This window comes from Sceloporus occidentalis, unplaced genomic scaffold (genome assembly GCF_023333645.1).
Source record: "Sceloporus occidentalis isolate IW3139 unplaced genomic scaffold, rSceOcc1.0.p SCAF_2, whole genome shotgun sequence".
In the NCBI taxonomy this organism is placed as follows: Eukaryota; Metazoa; Chordata; class Lepidosauria; order Squamata; family Phrynosomatidae; genus Sceloporus; species Sceloporus occidentalis.
The window spans coordinates 206,300,780-206,326,527 of record NW_028316982.1 but is presented as its reverse complement, the minus strand read 5'-3'; the positions used below and the strand labels follow the sequence as shown (position 1 = coordinate 206,326,527).

At 39.5% G+C, this 25,748-nt stretch overlaps 2 protein-coding genes across 8 annotated transcripts in view; one reads left to right on the top strand and one right to left on the bottom strand.

The window, feature by feature from the left end:
* Positions 1 to 9,299, top strand: part of USP16 (ubiquitin specific peptidase 16) — a 29,540-nt gene extending 20,241 nt beyond the window's left edge. For 4 of the 6 annotated variants that reach the window (XM_089512130.1, XM_089512131.1, XM_089512132.1 and 1 more), the window contains 5 exons: positions 405 to 1,065; positions 2,620 to 2,714; positions 3,373 to 3,459; positions 8,755 to 8,911; positions 9,010 to 9,299. In XM_089512130.1, the coding sequence (XP_089368256.1) occupies positions 405 to 1,065; positions 2,620 to 2,714; positions 3,373 to 3,459; positions 8,755 to 8,911; positions 9,010 to 9,140 (1,131 nt within the window). In that variant the 3' untranslated portion in view covers positions 9,141 to 9,299. Of the gene's footprint in view, positions 1 to 404; positions 1,066 to 2,619; positions 2,715 to 3,372; positions 3,460 to 8,754; positions 8,912 to 9,009 lie in introns of those variants that run through there. The other 2 variants (XM_089512133.1, XM_089512135.1) reach the window with 2 other exon arrangements.
* A 1,630-nt stretch (positions 9,300 to 10,929) lies between these two features.
* On the bottom strand, positions 10,930 to 23,950 carry CCT8 (chaperonin containing TCP1 subunit 8). Of its 2 annotated transcripts, XM_089512136.1 has the most exons (16): positions 23,772 to 23,950; positions 22,005 to 22,095; positions 21,597 to 21,676; positions 21,001 to 21,150; positions 19,991 to 20,171; positions 19,549 to 19,610; positions 18,594 to 18,731; positions 16,796 to 16,974; positions 16,068 to 16,134; positions 15,898 to 15,985; positions 15,660 to 15,775; positions 14,923 to 14,994; positions 13,915 to 14,079; positions 13,520 to 13,639; positions 13,017 to 13,115; positions 10,973 to 11,132 (listed from the first exon to the last, which is right to left on the bottom strand). In XM_089512136.1, exons 1-15 carry the CDS (start codon positions 23,829 to 23,831, stop codon positions 13,029 to 13,031), a joined length of 1,656 nt encoding a protein of 551 aa, XP_089368262.1. In that variant the 5' UTR covers positions 23,832 to 23,950; the 3' UTR covers positions 10,973 to 11,132; positions 13,017 to 13,028. The 2 variants fall into 2 exon arrangements, with proteins under 2 accessions (XP_089368263.1, XP_089368262.1); XM_089512137.1 differs by lacking the exon at positions 13,017 to 13,115 and having other exon boundaries at positions 10,930 to 11,132; positions 23,772 to 23,948.
* Positions 23,951 to 25,748: the final 1,798 nt, after the last annotated feature.

Below are 25,748 nucleotides of genomic sequence, written 5' to 3'. Positions count from 1 at the left end.
CCCTTAAATAAGGATTTGATCGTGTTTTTTGAACAGAATTTTAGAGAAACAATAGTTTCAGAATACCATAGTTTGCCTCATTAGCAAGCACATATATTTAATGCCACAGTGTTCTAAGAAACTAAGTGCTGTTGCACATTCCTATATATTAGGGGTTGAGGAGAGTGTGAGCTTAAGGCCATCATGACTTATCCATTGTAACATTAAACTATGGTTTGAATTAGATATAGTCAGATCACATGCATAACTTGTCAGAATATCTCTATGCATTATTAATTAATATAATTTGTTATTCCAACTATATGGTATAAGCCATGTCTGATATATATGTCATATCTGGCACAAATTCATGTAACTTTCCTTATGGTATCAATTCTTAATATATTGTGTATTTCACTTGATAGAACCAGCGCCGTCAGCAAAAGTTTCAGGAAAAGGTGATCCCTCTAACAGACAGCTGTGCCTCTGAAAAAAATGAAGTTGACCATGGTTGTAGCAATGGAACAGAAACTGTTGAAAGTCACTCTGAGATAACTTGCCTAAAGCAAGAGGAAAAGACATTAAACCCATGTGAAGACAGTATAAATGGACATAATATAGCAACTGAAACCCAGAATACAGGAAAGCACAATGTAAACACAGAGAATTCCGACCACATAGCAAATAATGAAGATAGTATGGAAGTTCCCTCAGAAGGCTTAGTTTCTGTTGTGGAGTGTGTCAATAAATTTGACCATTTGTCTCTCAAAGAAGATAGTATTGAGGAAGATGAGGATACTGCCAATGGTTTTCACAAACTGTCCTTGGATGAAGAAGCTGATGATGATACAGATAGCTTCAGTAAACTTCATAATTCAGAAACAAAAATGTACGAAATAGTGAACGAGGACCCAGAAACAGCATTTCGTACTCTTGCAAACAGAGAAGCAATGAATACAGACGAAAGCTCAATCCTTCTTTGCTTATATCAGTTCACTCATAATGAAAAACTTTGTGAGAACAATAAACTCCTCTGTGATGTATGCACACGCAGGCAACTTTGTGGACCAAAGACTCCTGGAAAAAGTATGCCATGTTGTACCTTCTAAAAACTCTTTATCCCCCCCCCCCCCCCCATCTAGTAGAAATAACCTCACAGAGCACTTGTTTTAGTGGAGTGTGGAAGGAGTGTGATACTTCTTTGTTTTTATGAGTGCATGAGATGGTTTTCCATGTAGCTTTCTCACAAGGCCATCTAGGGCATTGTTGTTGCCAGTTTTGAAGTGTCTATGCAATTTAGTTGAAGAAGTAACTTACTCAAAGCTGAATGAGTATAGCAATTTTGATAATGGTAAATATTGTTATTTTTCTGCTTCTGTATACCATTTGTTTAGGCAAACAATCAGGTTACTGGGAGTAGGAAAGTCTCAATCTTTAGTCCTCCAGATATTTAGGATTTCAATTTCCTGAATCATTGATCATTGACTGGGACTTCTAGGAATTATAGGGTGAAAAAAGGTTGAGAACTACTTGAGTGGGGTGTGGCATAATATGCAGTACTTTGTAAAGTCGAAGGCTTTCATGGCCGGCATCCATAGTTTTTTGTGGGTTTTTCGGACTATGTGGCCATGTTCTAGCAGTTTCTTTCTGACGTTTCGCCAGCATCTGTGGCTGGCATCTTTTTTTCTACATATGACCTAGCTTCCACTTCTCTGTTATAGTTCTATTTCCATTGCTGGTCATTTCTTCTAGGCATTTCTTCTTACATCCCACGAGGTAAGATAGCAATGGTAGTACATTATCAAGAAATAGGTAATGCTCTACCAGATTTCATAATGAAAAACACATATATTTAAATACTGGATGGTAATTTGCAGTAGTTTTGCAATAGAGCACAAAATCCAAGTGTATGCTTTCATTGTTGAGACACAAACACACTGGTTCATGTGTTGCAACTGAGCTTCTGTTTATCTCAAAGGACATTTCATAGGCTTGGATCCTTGTTTTGATTGAGAGCTAATTGTAGCATTCAGTCCCTGTACTTCTGTCTTGGAAACAGGTAGCAAATGTAATCTCAGAAGCCAGTTCTCAGATCTGTTACATTTTTCCTGTGAAAGGAAATACAGAATTGCTTCATGTGTTCAGAGGCTGTGCTTTTTAGTATGCTAATTTGTTTTCAAGTTACATTTTTTCAATTTGTTAAGAGTAAAAATCTCCAGTTATAAATTTAGAAAGCATAAATGGTTGTGTTCTCAATTTATCTGAAACAAATTCCATTTGGCTTCCATTGATTATTGTGCATAGATAAATCTGTGTTCAGTTTTTTATATCAGGGATTGGCAACACAGTAGCTTCCAGATATTTTTGGCTGAATATTTCTTATAATCTCTGGCAAATATGCATGCTGCCTACAGCCTAAAAAAGCATCTGAATTATACCTGCCTGCATCTGGATGGATTGTTCCTGATTTCTTTTATCCATTATATGCAAAATTAAGAACAGTTTCACAACATAAAGCATTCTTTTCTTTTTAAACCTTTTATTTCTGTATGTCACTTGAACATAGCATTAGGGATGGGAAGTGATATAGAAATTGACTAAACAATAACAAAACGCATGTTTTTTTCTCTTCTTCTCCAGATACCAAGAAACATGTATACACTAATGCCAAAAAGCAAATGCTTATTTCACTTGCGCCTCCAATTTTAACTCTTCACTTAAAAAGATTTCAACAGGTATTGTTAACTTCATTTGTAAAATTTCTAAAACTCTCTGTTAGCAGGGCAGCTCAAGATATTTTGGACTGTTGCACTGTACTCTACACAGAGCTGCTTTTGGAAAGTGCTCAGGAGCCTCAGCTAGCCCCAAAAGCTACATCCACACTGTTGGCAAGGGTTGGTTACAGGAAACATATGACTCCCTTGTTAGAGCAGATCCACAGGCTACTGCTGTGTTTCTGGGCACAATGTGGATGGCTGGTTATGAGCTGTACAGCTCAGATTCAGGTTATTGGACAACCACATTTTCCCATGCAAACCTGCACAGTCTTTGAAATTCTTGAGAGGTTTTTCTTTTAGTTGTGCCATCCTCACAGGGATGTCTAATGAAAATGCAGGAAAGGGCTTTCTCAGCAGCAGCTCCCTCCTTGTCCTTGGTAGGTGAAGACCACAACACTTACCATCTGAAGTGATGGCCTCATTCTGCATAACTGTAGTGCTGGACCTTTCTGGTAGATAACATTTGTTAACATTTAGGGAAATGTAGCAAATGGCAGTTTACTCTGGCATATTTTATGTTTTGAGTTGAAGAAGCAATATTTCAAACTGAAAAAGTAGGAGTATTGTTTTGTGATAGCATGCATTTTATTTGTGTCTTTCTGTGGTTCTTTCCTAGGCTGGATATAATCTCCAAAAAGTGAACAAACACATAACATTTCCTGAAATAATAGATTTGGCTCCTTTCTGTTCAGTTAAGTGCAAGGTAAAGAAAGAAAGAAGTACATTTAATTTCCATTATTTCTCAACACCCCCACTTTTTTTAAAAAGAATCTGTGTGTGTGTGTCATAAATTTAACTTGTATGCTTAAAAACATAATGTATGTACATCCAATAAACATGCTTACCATGTATATATTATGCACATACAAAAATAAAGGAGCTGGAGTTCGATTCTGGTTCAGTGCCATTTAAGACAAAACTAACTCCTTAATATATCATTTGTCTTCTCTTGGGATCATGACACCGGGTGCAGAATTTACCTAGCTTATTGAGTAGACTAGGAAGTCATCTAATTCCACTGCTAAGATGAACTGTATGTATGTTACATTCTGAAACCAAATGACTGAACCAGGAAGACACAGACCTGGAGGGAGAAAGAAACTAGATATATCAAGATCTACTTTCACCATAAAGAAGCCCTAATTCCTAGAACTAATATGTCTTTGGTTGGCTTTACTGTATAGGCTGATCCCACCCTCCCCTCAAAACTGTAAGAACTGTTGCATGAGGCACAGCCTTTCATATAATGATGAACTTTCTTGATTGTTTTTTACTGTGTTTTTAATCTATGTGTCTCACATTCTTTCCTCAGACAGTACTTCACTTTTCAATGTTATCATATCGTTCCTTCTATTCGGAGTTCCTTGAGATTGTTTTCATCCTTCAGTGTACTGTCTCTGGTTCATTGTGGCCAGTATTTTCAGTACTACTTAATATCATTTGCATTGTCAATCAATCAATCAATCAATCAATCAATCTTTATTAATGCTTAAGCCAAAGGCCATTCGCATGATAAAATATAAAACCAATGACAGCAATTCAGAATTATAATATTCCATCAAATAACATCCAAATTTAATACATAATATGCTTCCAGTCAATTAAATAAGACAAGGTTAAAAAACCACTTGAAGGTTTAGATAAGATCATCCACCTAACAATCGTTAAAACGTTTAAAAAAAAAAACAACTTCAAAGTTTAGATAAGGTCATCCCCCTGACAATCAACTGCAATGTCTGCTATTACCCTTGCCCGAATTTTGATTGCTGCTGAGGCAAACAGTGAAACCTTATAAGTTACCTTAGAATCAATATCAGACAAGAGATAATAAATCTTTTCGGAAATGGTATTAGACTGTAAATTGGACAGAATAGATCCCATAAATTTAGTTTTTGGACCAGTATATAGCGAGCAAAAAAACTAATAATGAGGCAAATCCTCGATTTCTGGGGCTCCACAAATACATAAACAGGAATCCTTAGGTGTATGTGAATATCTGCCATCAATCATGGCTGAGGGCATTGTTTGAAAGCGAAGAGCTGTAAAAGCCTGTCTAAGCTTTAGAAATGTAAGATTCCGTAGGTAAACAGCCATCTGATGGTCCAATTTATAAAATATAAACCATTTGGAAAATTTTGAATTGTTAATAGCCAGTCTATCCAGATGCACATCATGGTTAAAAATATATTCACGGAGCTTCTCTCTTGAATTCCAACTGGAAGAATTTTCAATTAGAGCAGGATATGATTCAAGCAGCCTCTGGTGTCTTGAGCTCCAGACTTTGCAGCTTGGTAAATATTGAAAACACAACTTAGGAAAAACCTTAACTGTAGAATCTTTAACAGATCTCCAGTAATTAAGTAAAGTAAAATGAATGCGAGCTTTAATGGAAGGGAGGCCAACCTCAGCCCGGACCAAGGCTGCAGGCGTGCTGGGTGGGAGTAGGAGCAATTTCCTGAGAAATGTATTCTGGATGGCCTCCAGTTTGACCAATTGGGAATCATCCCAACCCCACACAGCAGCGCCATAAATAATGTGGGTTATAACTTTACTCTGAAATATTTTTACAGCAGGTGCAACTAGATGACCCCCTGCCTGGTTATAGAATCTAAGGATTGCTCCAATTGATCTCACAGCTACTGCTCTACTAGCTTCTATGTGGGACTTCCAGGAGAGGTTTTCTGTGAAGTAAATGCCGAGATACTTAAATTCTCAGCATTGTTCAATCTGATGACCGTTAATAGAACAATGAAAATCAGTGTCTTTTCCCAAAAACCATTACCTTTGTTTTATTATAGTTGATAACAAGCTTTTCCTTGGAACAAAATGCCTCTAGTTTGGAAAGTAACCTTCTCAGACCTATACGTGTAAGTGAAATTAAAACCATGTCATCAGCATATAACAGAATAGAGATCTTTTTTGATCCAAGTGTAGGTGGAAAAAATTCTGGGCCAGAAAGTGCTGCGATGATGTCATTCAAATATAAATTAAAAAGTGTTGGTGCCAAAAGGCATCCTTGTTTAACTCCTTTATTTGTAGGAATAGGATCAGTTAGTGAACCAGAGGTACCAACTCTTATCCTTGCTGTTGTATTGGTATAAAGTTCCTTGATCAGAAACAATAAGCGGTTATCTATATTAGTATTGGCCAGTTTATGCCATAACAAGTTTCTGTCAATTGAATCAAAAGCTGCTGCTAGATCAATAAAAGCAACAAATAGATGTTTTGTAGTGCCTTCGATTCCTTTCTGGGCTAAATAATAAAGAGTCAGACAATGGTCAATAGTACTCTGGCCTTCCCTGAATCCAGCTTGTTCAGGATAAATAATCTGGTTATTAAATTCTCAATCCTCCAGTCTATTTAATAAATATCTACTATATAGCTTAGAATCAACGTCCAGAAGGCTTATGGGCCTATAGTTATTAGGATCTTGCTTATCTCCCTTCTTATATATGGGGACAACTATGCTCTGTTTCCAGCCTACTGGAGTTATCCCAGTATTATTGATTTGGGTAAACACCTTAGCCAATATTGGAGCCCACCATTCAGAAAAGTTTTTATATATTTCTGGGGGCATCATATTTTCTCCTGGGGCTTTATTCAAATGCCAGAGCTGCAATCAGCTTTTTTATCTCAGACTCTGAAACCGGGGGCCATTGAGGCAGATAGGTAGTTTTTAAAACAAAAAAAGTGATGCTCTGCATTTGTAGCTCCATAGTTTACTAAAATGGCTATACCATTGTTGTGATGTGATATGCCCAACAATAACCAGTCTAATCCTATTCATGCCAGAGGCAGTAATATCCCAAAACTGTTTCTCGTTCTTTTCTGTAACAGCTTGTGCTAGTTGTTTCCATTGTGTTCTAATATATTCATCTTTTTTGTGTTTTAAGAGTGCCTTATAGGATGACCGCATAGAAGCTAAGATGTCAGGAGAGATATTATCATTGTTTCTAAGTGCCTGCCGAGAGCACTTCATCAGTGCTTTCTGAGCACTTTGACATTCCAAATCAAACCATCTGTTAGTTACTACCGTGTTGGGATTAAATTGTTTGTTACTCACCAACTTGGGCCTAAGCATTTTTACTGTGTTTTTAATCTATGTGTCTCACATTCTTTCCTCAGACAGTACTTCACTTGTCAATGTTATCATATCGCTCCTTCTATTAGGAGTTCCTTGAGATTGTTTTCATCCTTCAGTGTACTGTCTCTGGTTCATTGTGGCCAGTATTTTCAGTACTACTTAATATCATTTGCATTGTCAGAACTCTCTCCTTCCTTCCAGTCCTGCATTTCCATTGTTCTCTCTAGTATTTCTATTTAATTTTTCAGCACAATCATAGTAGTCCAAAAGATTGCACATTTAATCTTTCTCAAGTAAACCACTTAGTTTTCATTCTTCTTACCCAGCAATAACAACATACACTCTGGGGGAAAGTCACATAGGCCTGTTACAGACTGCCAAAATAAAGCTGCTTCAGGTCTCTTTGGAGGTATGCTGTTTAAATGATGCATGCATCCTAAGAATTTGGAAGCTGCACCAAAGCTGCACTCCAGTGCTTAGGAATGGAGTGTGGCTTTGGCGCGACCTCCAGACTCTTAGGACCCATGCAACATTTAAATAGCACACCTCCAAAGGGACCCGAAGCAGCTTTATTTTGGCAGTCTGTAATAGGCCTCAGCCTTGGCTTTTTTCACTTTAAGCACTTTCTCACCCTTGCCCTGGTCTGTCACCACACCATGTCACTTTTTTCATTAGGTTACCAAAATAGCTTTGCTGCTCTGGCAGTTGTCACCTTGACTATGGCCTGGTACAGACCGCTCAAAAAGGGCGGTCTGCCGGCGCCCTGGTTTGCTCCACGAGGAAGCCGCAGCGGACAAACTGTGCAGCTTCCTTGCGGAACAAAAAGAACCCACAAAAGCGGGTTCTTTTGCTGCACCATGACGTTGCAGTGCGCCAATGGCGCACTTGCGACATCATTATGGTGCCGCAACATGCAGACGCTAGGTGTCCGTCGCATCAAAATGGCAGCGCCCATCTGTACAGCGCACCATCATTTTGATGTATGGAAGACATGCTAGGGTTGTGGGGCGTCTGTAAGAGACGCCCCGAGGCAACTCTAGCACGTCATCAAGACGTGCCACGAGGCCCGTCTGTACCGGGCCTATGTTCTCCTTTTCTGGTCTTTTTCTCTTTGGGTTCCTGATTTCTTTCCAGCTATTTGCTGACACTGCAAGATCCCATGTTAAATCCTCCTGTGTTGACTTTACACGCCTGACTCCTGCAGGTACTTATTTAAAAAAAAACAAACCTTTCTATGGCCTTATTCCCCCTTGTTATTCTTCCACTTTTTCCCAACTCAATATGTATTCCTTACTACCAGCTTGTATCCTAGCACATCATTTTCTGTCACCTTCCATCAAGGTCCATCACTTCCTTTCATCTTTTCTCTTGATCCCTGAAATGACTCCACCCTTTTTTCATTGCCACTCTGCACCTAAGACTTCCTTCAGACCCCTCCAGAAAATCATTGGCATTATGTCCTGGTAATATCCACTTGAATGAGTTCTCTGTCAATCATTTTTGTCTGACTTTCCCAAATACTGGCTGTTAGGATAGGCTAGGACTCATGGACTGCAATGATCATGAGGGCTGGAAGGGAAGATAAAACCATTATAATGGCATCCTTGGTAGAACATTTCCCGATGTCAAGAAATTCATAGTATCCTAGTTTATGGATTAAAATGTGATGGATACATTTCTGTTCTGATGTATTTTGTTTGCAACCAACATTTTCAACAAGAACTAGGTGTCCTAATATCTTTCATCTCCTACTGCGAAACATACTGCTGCTTTCTTAGGAAGGAATCCCTTTAAATCCAAATCAAGACACAGTAGAAAATATTGTGTGTGGACACAGAGGAATTTTAAAATGTTAACTTTTTCATTCATACAAAATAAAATCAAGCTGCCTTAAATGCTCTTGTGTTTTCACAGAATGTTGCAGAAGGGAGTTCAAGGGTCCTGTATGCCCTATATGGAATTGTTGAACATAGTGGCACTATGAGATCTGGCCACTACACTGCTTATGTGAAGACAAGAGCTACTGCCAACCAACTTTCTGATCTTGTTCTCCATGGCAGGATTCAACAAAGTAAGTAGAACGTACCCTGAAAGACCAATGTAAAACTAATTTTTTAATGGCCAGAATGTTATAACACAGCAAATTTGCTTGCTTTCCCCCCATTTCAGCAGATACAGAAGAGACTGAATCAGCCAAAGGACAATGGTTTCATATAAGTGACACCCAGGTGAAAGCAGTGCCTATATCCAAAGTGCTGAATGCACAAGCATACCTCCTATTCTATGAACGACTACTGTAAATTATCTAAGGAACGGAGACTTGCTCTACAACCAATTGATCTGAAGAGAAGGAAACTTGGATTCAGCAAATTATGCTGCTGACCTGTGTACATTTATTTAATTTGCATTTTGAAAATTTTACTCTTGGTTTTAAATAAAAAATACATCCTTAAAACTAACTCATGGTAGCTAACATGAATTATCCTTATTTTATGTAGCGTAGAGGGCTTATTTGTCATTTAATTTAGAATTTTTGCCCCCTTTAAAAACCCTTCTAGCTTTAGCTATGTAGGTACTAGAAAACCTGGGGGGAAAAACGCAAAGTGGTACAATGGGCACTTGGTATATGAAGGGGTTTGGATGCCCATAGATATATAGTCCCATTATATACAATGTATAGTAAAATGCTGTCCCTTATATAAAATGGCAATTAAGGTTTGCTTTTAGAATTTTTTAAAAAAAATATTTTCAAGCAAGGCATAGTTGAATTGGTTGATACAAAGGATCAATTGTGTAGTGGTTAGAACACATAGCAGAGAGCTGGGTTCCACTTTCAGTTCATACATGGTAATCTATTGTGTGCTTTTGGTCAAATTGCACTCTCTCAGCCTTAGTGGAATGCCATGTGAAACTACCTCAGAATAAATCTTGCCAAAAAAGGGGGTCATCATAAGTCAAAAAAGACTTGAGGACAAGAAAGCCTGCATTAAAGGCTTAAGACTACCATAGAGATCCCCATCATGTGAATAAATTGCGCTGGTACCGGGTTTAAAATCACAAGAAACATATCCCTTGCAATCCTCATAGGCCAGGAATTAGAAGGCTGCATTCCCGTCCCCTGCCCTGAGACTTTAGAACATTGCATCTCCACTCTGAAATCTTAATAGCCCTCATCACACTTTTTTCATGATTGCTGCTCTTTCCTCTATTCAATAGTTTAATTTTAAAACATGCCTAACTTCACTCACCCATTCACTTGCCGGCAAAACACATAGCAATAAGTAAACACTCCTTTCCAGCTGCTTTTCCTCTTTAATCAGTGGTACAGCACAAAAAAATTATCTATTTTCCTACCAATTAGTAACTAGGGAAATCACCTGCCTCAGCATAGGTCATTTCCTAGTACTCTTTTCTCCTTCTACGTAGCCACTCATTCAGGATGGAGCAAAAAATCTCAACAGCTGAGGAAAGAGTGTTTGCTGGCAGCAGTACAAGGCCTCTTCAAGTGTCATTTCAGAAATTATTTCTGGAAAAGCATATTTCATTTGGAAATACAAATAATTACATGCCATTTTTCTTACTTTCATAGGGGTGCTTGTAATGTTCTTTTGGTGATAAATTGGCCAAATGAAATATGTCTTCTAGTTTCTCCTGTTACTGGAGAGGATTTCTTATGAGAGTTACACTGAGCTTAAATCATCCAAACTGCATCATCAACCATCCTTTTGCTAATACAGATAATTTGAGATTAAAGCGAGGGGAATCTTTCTAGAAAAACATAGAACTGTGGCATTATTTTCCAAGGCCAGCTACCTTTGTTTCCAGAAGGGTCCTTTCAAACTACAAGGGCAATTGCCTCTTTACAACTCAAAAGGATCATTACAATGAGGAAACATGCCAAACATGGCATATCCCATAGGCTCTTAAATTTGGTGCACAGTATGGACAATGGAAATCTGGATTAAAGTAGCTGAGATTTGTGAATTTATACATTATATTGATTTTAAAACGGGTTTTGTACACACCAAGACACAGATACTGAATGTATTACCTTGAAACTCTTTAAATTGCTAAGAACATGGGAGCAACTTTTACTGAAACTGTTTTATTGAAATGGTACAAGACAAGCATCTAGTAGAGATTAGTCTCATAATTTAAAGGTAGGTAACACATGACAAGATACACAGCTCCTAGAAGAAGTACACTGAATTGTTTCAATCACTTTGGTCGTCATCCAAGTCCTTCTTTCCTGTTGGCGGTTTAGGGCCACCAGCTGGTTTTGCCATGATGATCTACAAGAAGAAAGTTGTTATTACATTGTTGCCTCCAGTTTATATAATAAGCATGGTAGAACTGGATTTTATCTATTATGGACCTTTATAATTCCTTGCACATCATTATGTTAGTACTTGCAACACCTAAACTAATGTATGCTCTTTTATGTTGCAGCAGAGTAATACAAAACACAGAGTACTACTGCTTTAAATTGTCTGTACTGTGTGCCTATGGCGGGATACATACCGCCATATAGTACGTATTGTATACGTACTAGGGTTAGGAAGGGGCGGTGCTTCCACACACCCCTAACCCTAGTACGTATACAATACGTACAAGATGGTGGCGCCCCTTCCACATGGGCGCCGCCATCTTTACGTACTGGACGCATAACGTCCAGACGTGTCGCGGCGCCTATGACGTCGCGAGTCCACGCCAGGCGCCTCGCGATGTCATAGAGGCGCCGCAAGAAGAAGCTCCGAAATGGAGCTTCTTTTTTGCTCTGCGCGGGGAAGCGGTGGTTTGTATCCCGCCTATGTTAATACAGTACACAGAAAGCAAAGTATATTTCAAGACATTCTTCCATAGAAGGAAAATGAGTACCCTCCTAAAAGGAAAGTTATTTTGCTTTTTACATGCATTGTAAAACAGCTTCTTAGAATCAGAATCATAGAATCATAGTTGGAAGAGACCGCAAGGGCCATCCAGTCCAACCCCCTGCCATGCAGGAAATCCAAATCAAAGCATCCCCGACAGATGGCCATCCAGCCTCCGTTTGAAGACCTCCAAGGAAGGAGACTCCACTACACTCTGAGGGAGTTTGTTCCACTGTCGAACAGCCCTTACTGTCAGGAAGTTCCTCCTAATGTTGAGGTGGAATCTCTTTTCCTGCAGCTTGGATCCATTGCTCCGGGTCCTAGTCTCTGGAGCAGCAGAAAATAAGCTTGCTCCCTCCTCAATATGACATCCCTTCAAGTATTTAAACAGGGCTATCATATCACCTCTTAACCTTCTTTTCTCCAGGCTAAACATACCCAGCTCCCTAAGCCGTTCCTCATAGCACTTGGTTTCCAGACCCTTCACCATTTTAGTCGCCCTCCTTTGGACACGCTCCAGTTTCTCAATGTCCTTTTTGAATTGTGGCGCCCAGAACTGGACACAATATTCCAGGTGGGGCCTGACCAGAGCAGAATATAGTGGTACTATTACTTCCCTTGATCTAGACACTATACTTCTATTGATGCAGCCTAAAATCGCATTGGCCTTGTTAGCTGCCGCATAGCACTGTTGACTCATGTTCAACTTGTGGTCTTACAGAATGCTGTATTGGCATGTGTATGTAACCTGCCTTGATCACAGGAAAGGTGGGCTAGAAATAAATATTTTATTATTATTATTTATATATACATTCTTACTCATTCCACAAAAACATTTTAAGACTGAGTTGCCATGGTCAATGGTGATCTGCATCCAATACTCTTGAAATATCCTAAAGATATTTTCAGATGAAGGTAAAAGGGGACTCCTGATCTCTAGGTAAGACCACAATTCTGCTGCCACAATTTCCAAAATGCAGTCACTGTGTCATATGTCTGTTATACTGCATGTTAACACATGACAGCAAACCACACTAACAAGTTTAAAAGGGTTAGTTAACACAGTATTCCTGTCATACTGAACGTGGGATCATGCATATTAAGCTCCTGACCGATATTTCAGCCTGTTTTAAGAACATCTAATACCATGTTTCACTCTCAGTGTCTCAAGCAGGTTGTTAGATAGTGATGTTGCCAACACGCAATTCTTTGAAAGCAAACACTCATCAATTCCAGGCAGGGTGTAAAGTACTCATGCAGAGTTTCTGTTCTTGTGAACAGGAGAGACATGACACTAAATCTTACTGCAAGCTATGTTCAGGGGCCTTCTTGCCAGTCATCCTTGTCCCAGTTTTCTGGTGCTTTAGGGGCTTTTGGACCACCTGCTGCTTTTGCCATAATAATCTACAGGAATTACATATTTAAACACTGGTTTCCACAATTTCAATTTTGAACAAGTCTCTGCATAAACATAATTCTGAATACTCCTGTCTTGTACACAGCTGAAAATGATACACAAAGGGCTGCTACCAGTAGTGTCTAGTAAGGTTCTACACTGAAGACTGAGAACATGTAGCCTTCCAAATGCAGAAGTACACTCATCATCCTTCATCACTGGCTAGAGCTAACATTTGGAGACCCACATATTCCCCACCCATACTCTATAACAATAGAACATTAAGTTAAACCATAAAGCAGAACCTCAAACCGTAATGAAATTCTGAAATACCTATATAACTGTTACAATAGGCTATGAGTTTGCACAGTAGACAGATACAGTATGAAAAGAGCCCATTATGCCCACTTACCTGATCAACTCTTAGTACAGTCACCGCAGCATTTGTTGCCAGCTTGATTGCCCAGTATTTACCAAGGTATGTGTCCAATACACCAGCTTCCAACATATCTTTCACAGCTGCAGCTTCAGCCTGTCAAAAATGGACAGAAAGTTCATGGGCAGAATTCTCTAAAGTCATCACCTGAATAAAAGGCATGTTTTGGGGGTTTTTTTATCGAAGAACCTCAGAAATATCATCACGCTTAATATTTATGAGGTATTTTGTTTCTATGGCCTTCCTGAAATACATCTGACCCAACAGTATTCAAAAGGTTACCCTGCTAACCAAAGCAAAATTATAAACATTTACCTTGCAGCCACTTCCCTTCCCAAGTTACAACTAATGGACATCATATATAGTCTTACCTCAATATCAAAACCAACATTTTTGTTGCCTTCTTGATGTACAGCATAGAGCTTAGAAATAAGTTCATTCCCTTTTACTCCAGAATTTTCTGCCAGGGCTCGGGGAATGGCTTCAAATGCCTCAGCAAATTTCTTGATAGCATATTGATCAAGACCTGGACAAGTCTAAAGATAGAAGAAAATGGCCATTGCTAAACTAAAAGTATTAGCAGCATTAGTACTTATGTAGAACTTTGAAACCAATGGTTGCTATTTGGGATGAGTATTTATCACTTCCTACATCAGAGACAGTATTGCTCTGTATATCAGCTGCCAGGAAATGTGAGGTGAGGGCGAAGTTGAATTCTTCTCTGCTAGCTAACTTCCTATTGGTCACTAGTCAGCCACTTTGTTAAATTAACATAAGACTAAATTAATTCATCAGTATGATCCAAACTGATCCCTCTTCCTTTCATTGGGAGTTCCACAATCAACATGTTGCTATAGAATACAATGCATGTACCTATAACCTTGTATCACTTGAAGATGAAACACACAATGCTTCCTCTGGCGAGTATCTCATATTATGGGTAGGCTCATACAGAAAGAAACTATCTTTCACATATTCTGGTCTCAATCCATTTATTTTTGAATATGGCTGGGAAACCAATGAAATTGGTGTAGTTAATACAGTACCAGCAATATCACATCACTAAAGCTCTTAACAGACCACAGCCTGGCCAGCGCATGCTGTAGTAGCCGCAGTTTTTGAACACTTTCTAAGAGCACCACTGACATAGCAGTTTACAGTAGTCAAAAGATAATTAAGCTTATCGTTATTATGGCCAGTTTCGTGCACCAGCCAAAGCTTAGCAAAGGTACTGCTGACCACCTCAAGCACTCTAGCACATCAGGAGCACTACTGCAGCCAAGAACACTCCCAAGCTTTGAACTTTCAAAGGGAGGAGGCTCTGATCCACATCCTAGCAGAATTTTTAAGTTTAATAAGGAAAACCATTTGTAACTTACCTCTCCATATGAAGTGATCTGCTTTGCCAATTCAATTTCTGTTGCACCACCACCTGGAACAAGTCGTTTATCCTAGAAAAGTGTGCAGATTTTATCATATTTTATAGGCTATGATTTCAAGTGCCAATTCAAGTATGAAAGCTTTAGAAACATTTATTTCTAAAGATACATATTACATAGTGGGTTTGCTTTCTTATATAAAAATGTACACATTTAAATGGATACACTCACAGTTTAGTATGTATACTATAAGTTATGCTATGTATATTTATGTGTGTATGCATATAGATAGATGGACTGTGTGTATGCGTTTGTGCGCCTGCATACAACCAAATACTTATCATACTTCATGTATATTCATTTAAATTTATACTCTTTTTTTGTAGGATATACAAATTCCTATAATTTCTGCTTTTGTATAATAGGATTGTAGCAGGAGCCAGTGTGGTGTAGTTCTGTGAGTGTTGGCTAAGACTCTAGGAAACCTGTGAGTTTCCAGTGGGTTTAAATCTGTGCTCAGACATGGAAACCCACTAGGTGAACTTAGGCAAGTTAAATTCTCTCAACCAGAAAAAGGCACTGGCAAACCTCCTCTGAAAAAATTCTGCCAGAAAAACCCCATGACATAGTTACCGTAAACTGGAGTCAACTTGAGACATAGCAGGGTTACATTTAATGAGGTATTTAATAAAATAATTTCTCAAAAACAAGTTATCTATTCACATGACTTTACTCACCCGAGTGAGTACTTTGAAAGTGTTGACACCATCATCCACTGCTCTTTCTACATCATCCATGAGATTCTCGGTTGAGCCACGAATTACTATTGTAGAAATAGCACCATCTTCCTTGTCTGTACAATTGGTGGGGAAAAATCAAGATTTAACTCATGAAGCTTTATTATGTGCTAAGTTTGCATACTTAATGTAATAAACAGAACAAAATCTAATTTACTAAAGTAACAGCAAGGCATACCATGTTTAAACACAACTACTTGTGTTTCCCCAACTTCTGATAAATACACACTGTCACAGTGACCCAATTCCTCTAGATTTGGTGGTGTCTAGAAAAAAGAAAAAGTATTATGCCTACACCAAGAAACAAATCTCCATTAAAATAACGCATTGTTGTTGTTTTTTACATACCAGTCTGGGAAGGGCTGTAGCACTAACTGTTTTACATAGTCTCCTGAGATCCCACTTAGAATTCAGCCTTTAAAAAATACATAAATAATGTTCAAGGCAAAAATCCTTTCCATAATTTGGAAATTCTTCTTAGTACAATGAAATAAAATTTTTCATATATGTTCAAAAAGCTTATGTTATAAAGGAAAGACCAATGTCTAAAGTATTGACATTGATCCTGGCATATGTGTATCAATCAATCCCTGCAAACATATATAGCGACTTCAGACACTAATGTGTTAAGCAATCCAGAACATGTACTCTTATTTAAGGAGTGGCACATTTCTATATCAAATCAAAGCTTCCTCAAAATACTACAGTGCATTATACAAGGTACCCCAGTAAAAGTCTCCTATCAAGTGCACCTAAACTGCCTGAAAATCTGAACTGTATCAGTTCAGTAACTCGTACACTGGAATTAGTGGATAAGACCCATTCCACCAGTGAAAAGTAAACATGTCCTTAAGGTTATCAGCAAAAGTTGTAGCGAAATGTAGTGCTAAGGCTGGGTGAGTGGGAGTTAGGCCTGAAAATGTATGGAAAACTAGTACATGATCTTCTTAATCTCAGCATCACTTATCACTACCATCAAATTATAATGTAGGCTATAATCATTTATACATTGTGCATATGTATATATACTTTAGGACTCTAGGAGATTTAGACTATTTCATCTTGTAAATCCTTACCTGATCAACATAAGTTTGTATTTGTTAGCATAATGAAGGGCCATGTCTGCCACTTTTCCACCTGTAACTACAACATTTGCACCAGCATCAGCAATGGCCTTCACTTGTAACTCCATTAAGTTCTCCTCTCCTCTACTAAAAGTTGTCAGTTCTTCGGCATTTTTGATTAGTACAGTTCCCTGTAGACAGAAAATATTTTCCCCATCACTCACAAAAGCCATATGCCAAGCTTCTATTAATTTTTGTTTTAAACTACAGTGGAAACTTGCTTTATGCGGGGATCTGTTCCGAACCACCACCCCATGTAAAATGAATTCCGTGCATGGTCAAGCCACGTTTAGATGAATGGGGTGCACTCCTGTGTGCAGCGTGGCACGCACGTCACAGAAACATGCACCATTCATCTAAATGGGGCTTCCTGTCCTCATTACCTCAAGTCCGCATATGGAAAGCCCATTTATGGGGCAGGCCAACTGTATCTTGTTCTTAGAGGCAATTCATGCTACGTTTTGCTTAATACACAGAAGCTAGAAAGTGAAAGAACTGGAAGTACCAATAGTCTCAGTTACTGCAGACAAGAAGCATCCAAAAAGATAATGCAACTCCAAATCAGTAATTTGCGGCATTACACTCATCTGACGAGAGTGACCACAAAACATAGATGTTCTTGCCCAGTAATTATTTTTAAGAACATTTAAAAAGTTCAAAAGGTTAAAAGGGAAAAGAAGCTCAGCTGTTTTGAGAGTGCTTTGCTCTACTTCCATCCTGACATGTATTATTCCATAGGACTGACGGTGGTCCTTTCTTCTGTTCTCCATAACTAGTAATTAAACACTGATTTGTAAATATGCATAACTGGCTCCTTATTTTCTCCAGGTAAGCCTTCCATGGAAAGCCAGGCTGCAGGGTTTTATGTGCACCCTGATTCATAATTCGGTTACACAGAGAAACTTTAATGTAAACTGAGACTTATATAGATAGCCAGCCATTTCCATAATTGTAGTGTCTGAAAAGTTAGTGCTGTGGTTGCATAAATGATATCAAACTGATTATATCCCTGAGATACAAAGCACGATACAAGACACCTCTTGTTTGTTCTTTGTGTATCATGGAGAGCATAGGGGAAAGCATGGAGTCTTCCTGCTGCTGGCCATCTTTCCTCCCATGTCCTCCCACCTGCTATAAAATTAAGGTAGACATGCAAGTGACTACAAATTTTGACTGTTTATATCTCAGATTAGATTTTTCCAGACAATTATAAACATTATAAAGATTAAGCTTCTACTACATATTTCTGAATACATAGTAGTAACAAAGTTCTCTCTCTACCCACAAATGTCAGGGAGCAACAATTCCATAAAGCTAGAGAAGATTTTTTAAAAAAAGCAGGATAACTCCAGAGCTTTGTCTGAGAAAACTGCAATTTTTATCTTCTCCTTTTGGTAATACTAAATCCCACTGATAATGGTAAAATGAGCAACATGCAAATTACACCAGGTCATTTCCCCAGCTTTATTAACAAACAATTAGTTCCTCAAATTTCCTATTTCTTTTCCCATACTCCTTTTGCATTATTCTTTTTTATAGAATCACAGAGTTGGAAGGGTCCCCATAGTGCATCAAATTCAACACCATTAATAGATTATATTATTTAATTAGCTAATAGATTATTAACCTGAGGCCAGACTTGTTTTTATAGTTTTATAAACACTAGACTTCTTGCCAGCTCAATAAGAGGGTATAAATGGTTTAAATATATAAGAATAATGCTATTGTCCAGATGATGTCCATAACATACCTTAGTTTCCATGATCATACCATCAAAAGGACAAGAATAGACAGCAATTTTAGCATTTTTGACAGAAGTAATATCACCTTCAGTTTCTTTTTTAAAAACCATTCCATGCAAAACTGTCGATGCCCAAATGCCAGAACCCTGAAGAAAAAAAGTGGCAATTATCCTCCTACCCTAGTTAAGGAACTGTATTTTTAATTTTAAGATCATTAGATTTATTCTTTTATTTAAAACTCTGCTCCACCAAACTCTAAACTCCTCCTTTGGAAAATACAGTCAAAGAAAAAACTGCTGCATTAGGTGGACTGGATTTCCCTACACTCCTGTCTAAGTAGACTGGAAAATTACCTACTCCAAATCCAACCTACTGTCTCCCACTTATGCAAAATAATCTGCATTGTTATTGTGATTTACAGTTATGCTGACATTATTGAAGCCATAATGCATGCTATTCTCTGAAATCTACCTAAGAACCTCAACTTTGGGCCCGAAGGGACAGGCCAAAATAAAGCTGCTTCGGGTCACTTTGGAGGTATGCCGTTTAAATTATGCATGCGTGCTAGGACTCTGGAAGCCACACCAAAGCCACGCTCCAGTCCTGTTCAGGCCCTTTGTTATGTATACAAGTATCCATGATCTAAACTTTTGGGAGAACTTCATATATATAGAAACAATATCTGCTAAAAATTCAAATGTCACAGAAGGTATCTTTCCAACATTTTGCCTCTATCTTACTCCAATTAATGTTGAGAAAGGCTTTTTCAAAAATTGTTTTGTAACAGCCATTTTTTATTAAGAAGTTCTGTTCCTAAAACATCAATCTTGCAAAGCAATGCTGAAACCTTTTAAGTATAGCAACCAGTAACTTTGATAAAGCTCAATGAAAGTTGCTTCCTGTTATAAGCATCTTTAGAGACTAAACATACAATACGGGTAAGAAATTGCAACGATTACTTACTAAGATCTTGCACACTCTAATGTTGTCAACATTGAAGTGACCCGATTCAGGAAATATAGATACTGTGAGAGAATTAAAAACCAAAATCGCATTACTTTCAGCAAGATTATTAAATGAAGCACTTTTTTAAAAAAACAAAAAACTTCTAGTTTAGTTACTTAATGACATCCCCAATTTAATGGGCCAAATAAAAATATTTTAAGTTATAAACAAATTAAGTTGTATTCTCCTTTTACAGGCACTGTAAAATCTACCTAGCAGTGAAGACAGAAAATCCATAATATAAAGCAACATCCAGTGAGAAAAAAAAACAGGGAGCAATTTAAGCCTTGGTTTCCAGTACAAAAGCCAAATTTGAGCAAAGCTTGCATAAAAATGAAATGTAAAGGGTGTTAATGAACAAACTGCAAACAACATTAGATATATTTATATTAACACTTACCACATGCTTCAGTAATAAGATTAGTCAAAAAGACTTCATTGCCACAATGTTTACTCATTATTGAAGTCTGCAGCAATGATGCCACTTCTTCAACATCGCGAAGATTTTTTGCAGAGCAACATACTAGATCAGGTAGAATTTCTAGGGCTTTCTTGGAAGCTTTTTCATAGCCTTCAATCACCTGCAATTAAATATACTGAACTCTTTATACCAAAAATAAAAAAAAATAAAAAATGACATTTCTGTTGTTGAAAGTCAATTTGAATAAATCTCCCTAAAAACCTCCAAAGAATTCTGTACAAATCACAATGGAAGGAGATCAAAGTACATTAGCACTGCTGAAAAGTAATTTGAAAAATGTAAGACAAAAATTAGAACGGGGCTACAGTCTTCTGTTCACTTATCCAACAGTCTTTGTGTGTTTATGTGCCTTCAAGTCACCTATCAATGTATGGCAACCCCATGAATTTCACAGTTTTTTTAGGCAAGATACAGTTTTGTCAGCTCTTTCCTCTTATAGCCCACAGCACCTGGCAGTGATTGTACTGCACCTGGACTTCACTGGCAGCCTCCCATCCAAGTACTAACCAGTTGACCATGGTTAGATTTCAATATCAGACAGGATCTGGCAACGTTGGGATATATAAAACGGCTCTAGCCAACAGTACTTTGGCTTAATGGAATTGTTTGTAACATCATTATTCAAGGGCATATTGTCCTGGAATACTAATAGGAACTGCAATAATCCTGAGAAGGGCTGAGTTTTTAATGTTGTGTATGTTACAAATTTTAATGGTTTTTATTCTAGCATGTTATATTTTAATTTATAACCGTTTTAACTCCTTAAATTGTTTAATTATTTTTAAATGTTTATATTTTTATATTTTAATATTCTTATACTGTTTTCAATTGTATTGCTTTATACCTGTTGTTCGCCGCCTTGAGTCCCTATGTTGGGCGAAAGGCGGGATGTAATAAAATAATAATGATCCAAGAAAAATAAAAATTACCTCTGAAACAGAGAGTCCCATTCTTAGAAGCTCCTCTGCATGTTCCAGGAGGGCTCCAGCAAAAACAAGGACAAAATTTGTTCCGTCGCCAACTTCTTGTTCTTGCATATGAGAAGCCATGACAATCATCTTTGCAGCAGGATGCTGAACCTATTCAAGATTTTATATCAGGAAAAGTACAATGTGAAAATGCATAAAGAACAGTGTATTTTAGCATGTTTGACACTGTAACATAAATTCAAGCTGTATACCTCATGCACTGCTTCTAAATTTTATGAGTCAATACGCTGTACATATGTGTGATGTACTGAAACATTTGCATATTTTGTTCTTCTTTGTTGTTAAATGCCTGTATTTGTCATACACACTCCCATTCAACTCAGCAGATCATGCCACTGCCTGTACTTCAAACCAATTTCAACATTATGTTATCCTAATTTTCTCTCTCCCACTTCCATTCAGATCCCTTTCCTAGGAAGCAAGACAAGACAATCTTCGTAATGGACAGCATACAAAATACTCCACCAAATAATTCCCATGTAAAATTCAGCATATTTTAAACAGAGTATGAAAGAAAGAGGCAGGCAACAACTTACCTCCAGTTCTCTTAAAATTGTAGCTGCATCATTAGTAACAAAAAGCTTTTCCAAATGATTGATAACCATTTTGTTCATCCCTGAAATAAGCAAAACAGAATACCTCAAATATGATTATGCACATCTGAGATCAACTTAATGTGCAGGATGTCAATTCGTTCAGCAGTAACATTTTTACTATGATAGGCATGCTAGCAACATGGTACTGATAAGTGTGAATTTGTTTCAGAAATGAAACCACAGAACTCCAACTAATCCTCCAAACAAATCATGGCTTTATTTCCCAGGTATGCTAGCAAAAATAGGACTGAATTATTATATGATGTCTAGTTTACTACTTATACACTACACAAGAAGGAAACTGATATGTATGTACGTATGGATGTGAGAAAAAGTGTTTAGTCTTACCATTTGGTCCATAGGCTGTGCGAGTTGTTTGGGCAAGTTCCTTACATGCCTGAATGTTTCGATACACAGCTTCCTCCAATCCTGAGTAATGCTACAGACACAAAACGCACTCAGAATTAGACTTTCACAATAAATCCCATGAATTCTCAAGATGCCAAAGTCTGACATTTCAGGTTTGAATTTTGTTCAGAGGCAACAAAACAGAGCATACTCTCATCAGCCCTTTTCACTGTGTTTGGCTACAATACTTGCTTTAATATCCAAGAGTCTTTGTCTAAATTAGTTTCTGAAACTAAAAGAAATCCCGTAGAAAGGTAAGATACTACTTCTTGCTGCGAAAGAAAGGCGATCCTCAAGCAATGTTTAGATTTGCTTGTAAATCCCATGATTAAAACACACATTTACTTTACCAAGAGTAATTAAGAAAATGTTTTTAAATATTATTTTTGAATGGATTTTGAAAGCAAACATTAACTATATACCCCCTCCCCAAAAAAGCCCAAACATGTTGCTAAATCAGTGTTATTTAGATTTAGCTAAGTTAAGTATAAAACTAAGCTTCAGCAACCCCACGCTCATCAGGCTTTATAGCTCCTCAAGACGGCTATTCCCTGCAACATATAAATAAATAAAGAACTTTATTGATATACTGCCCTTCGAAACATCAGGGCGGTTAACAGCAATATTCAATACAGTTTATAAAAACAATACCATTAAAACAGTAATAAAAGAATGGCTCCTTGAGGGACCCCAGATGTTAGGGGTCTCTTATCATGAAATGCTGCATGCTCTCAGGATTTGGAGATTTCTACAAGACCTTTTATACTCCTTCTTCAGCATCCCATACTGGCCTTATTTGCGGGGAGGGACCACTGGGGAGAAAGCCAGGAGTGAACCCAGACCTTCCCAGGCAGAACACTTCTCCAAAGGCTCCTTTAATCTTAACACTTGCAGCATTATATGTTTGCCCACTCATGCCACTATTTTTCTCCTAGTCCCAACTGGCAGACGTCTGCGTTCTCAGAAGAGTTTTGCCCTCCTCTGCTCTAGCACCAGTCCTTCCTCATTGCTGCAGCATGCTCTACATTCAGTGCCCATGGAAAGCGTCCAGAACTGGTCTGAACTGTGGCTGACAGGATTTAGTCCAGAACGTTAACTGGGCTGCGCATATTGGAACAGACATGCGATTCCCTTCCTGGGACTACACTTCCTTTCAGATGATGCCCAGGGACAATTAAGACTGAAGAGGAGTCTGGAAGGCTGGCAGTTTTGGACTAGCACCACTCCAGATCTGCCCCCTTGCCCTCTGCAGCCACTTCCTTGTGCCCTGTCATGAAATGGTACGTGAACCTCTGCCTGGACACAGAGGGACACAGGATGCTGGACAAGGGTTCTGCTCAGAAACAGTGACTGCCATTTTGGGACTTGTTTCTGCTTCAGAAGCACAACCCCTCCTCCCCCTCCCACCCGGCGCCTGGCGCGCGCCTCTGACGTCACCAGCAACTCCTCCTCCCCCTCCCACCCGGCGCGCGCCTTTGACGTCACCAACAAGCACGTTAGTGCCGGGCCCACTCCCTCTCCTTCCCCCTCCCTCGCGCGAGCCCTGCGGTTGCTAAGCAACGGGGTTGAGAAGCCCGACGGCGTTAAGGTTCTAACGGAATTCCTTCGTGTGCGCGCGTTCGTGGAACAGAACCAAGCTGCGCCTTCCGCTTCTGGAACCTTCCGCGCCCCTTCATTCCCTGGCGCTCCCCGTCTATAGCCTCTTACCTTCGCTCCTTCTTTCAGCATCTGGGCGAAGCCCGGGGCTTTCGGCACGTGTAGCGCCATCTCTTCTCTCTCTCAGGCCGCGGCTTCCGCGAAGAGGCACGAGGGGAGAAACAGCGAAGACCGCGAGAGGCTGCGTGCGCAACTCCCCTCCTTCCCGTCGTCCCTTTCGCACAGCGCATGCGCAGAAGGAAAAAGAGTCAAAAACCGGCCGAAATGGAGGGGGAGGCACTGAGCATGCGCGAGTTACGCTTGTTGTCTGTCTCTTAGTGGGAAGTTAGTATAAAGTCAGCTTTTCAGGGGAAGGTGAGGCTGCAGCTGCTGGATCGTCCCTTTCACAGCTGCATTTAGTGCCAGGCGCATATATGGTCCTCTGCAAACAGCAGATCCTACCCTGAGGCCGACCCTTCACCATCTGCAGCCCAAAAGCAGACCTGGGAAGGGAAAGAGAGGGAAGCCAGGGAGCAGAAGGACAGGCAGTGCTTTCAGCTGCAAGGACTGTAGCTGCCAGGGATCACAACTGGAGAGAGGCACTCAGGGACGCAGCCCTGTCCGGAGTCTGTGGAGTCAGTGCATAGAGAGAGCCTCTTGAAGACCTTTGAGACTCACTGAAAGGAAGGAAGGAAGGAAGGGAGGGGCAGCATGAGCTTCGTAGACTGCAGTCTGCTCCCTAAATGCCTCTCGGGAAGGAGACTGGTCTCTGCGAAGCTCATGCTGCCAGAGATGATACAATGCCCTTAATCCTCCCTATCTGTGCTCAGAGATAAACCCCATTGAGGCCCATGGATTTTGTTCATAGGAGAGTTGGTACAGGGCTGCAGTCGGTGTTATTAAAACTTGTCGTGGTTTGACTGAGGGGCCTCCTGGCCATTGCTGCTCTGTTCCTTGTTGGCTGTCTGCCCTTGAGGCACTCCTGACTTATGGCAACCCCATCATAGGGTCTTCCTGGGGAGGTTTCTTCAGAGGAGGCTGCCATTGCCTTCCCCTGAAGAGGAGGAGGAGGAGGAGGCTGAGAGCGGGCCGATTGCCCAGGATCTCCCAGAGGGCTTCATGGCTGAGCTGGGAATCAAACCCCGGTCTCCAGAGTCATGCAAACCTGCTCTGTTTGGCCACTTGAGTATCTTACACACAACACAGTGGTAGTTACTACTGTACTGAACATAAAATACTCCAGTGGCCACAAGAGGGCAAACTTGTATTTACTTTGTCTATTATGAATGATTGCATCTTGGGCTGGATATATCTGTAAATCAGGGCTCTCCAACCTTTTTTGCTCACTGAGCCCTTATTCCTGTGGCGGAGCCCCTAAGAGGCTTCCCTCCCCTATGGCTTACAAGTTAATGGTGTTTAGAAGTATATCTAAGAATATCTTCTTATTCATTAATTTTCACTTCTTTCATTTTCCTGGAGCAGCCGTGGAGCACCTGTAAAGTGCATGCAAACCTCTAAGGCAGGGATAGGCAACCTGCGGCCCGTGGGCCGGATGCGGCCTGGCGAGGCCTTGGGACCAGCCCTAGCCCTGTCCTGCCGCCGATTGCCGCCGGGGTCTTTGGCCTCTTGCGCGCAGGGGCAAGCGGGGCAATTGTCTATAGATGCCTCAGAAACATGCATTTATATTAACATATTTTTTTTAAATCAGCAAAAAATTTTGCATGTCCTCCACTTTTTTAAAAAAAGTGTCCACCATTTGAAAATGTCCTACATTTGCCCCGGTTTATTTATTTATTTAAATTTTTTAAAAACTATTTAATTATTTATTTTTTTGGCTTCAGCCCCCCAGTTGTCTGAGGGACAGCAACCTGGCCCCCGGCTCAAAAAGGTTGCCTACCCCTGCTCTAAGGCAATGGTTCTCAACCTTCCTAATGCCGCAGCCCATTCATACAGTCCCTCATGTTGTGGTGACCCCCAACCATACAATTATTTTCATTGCTACATGCAAATATGTGTTTTCCGATGGTCTTAAGCAAACCCTGTGAAAGG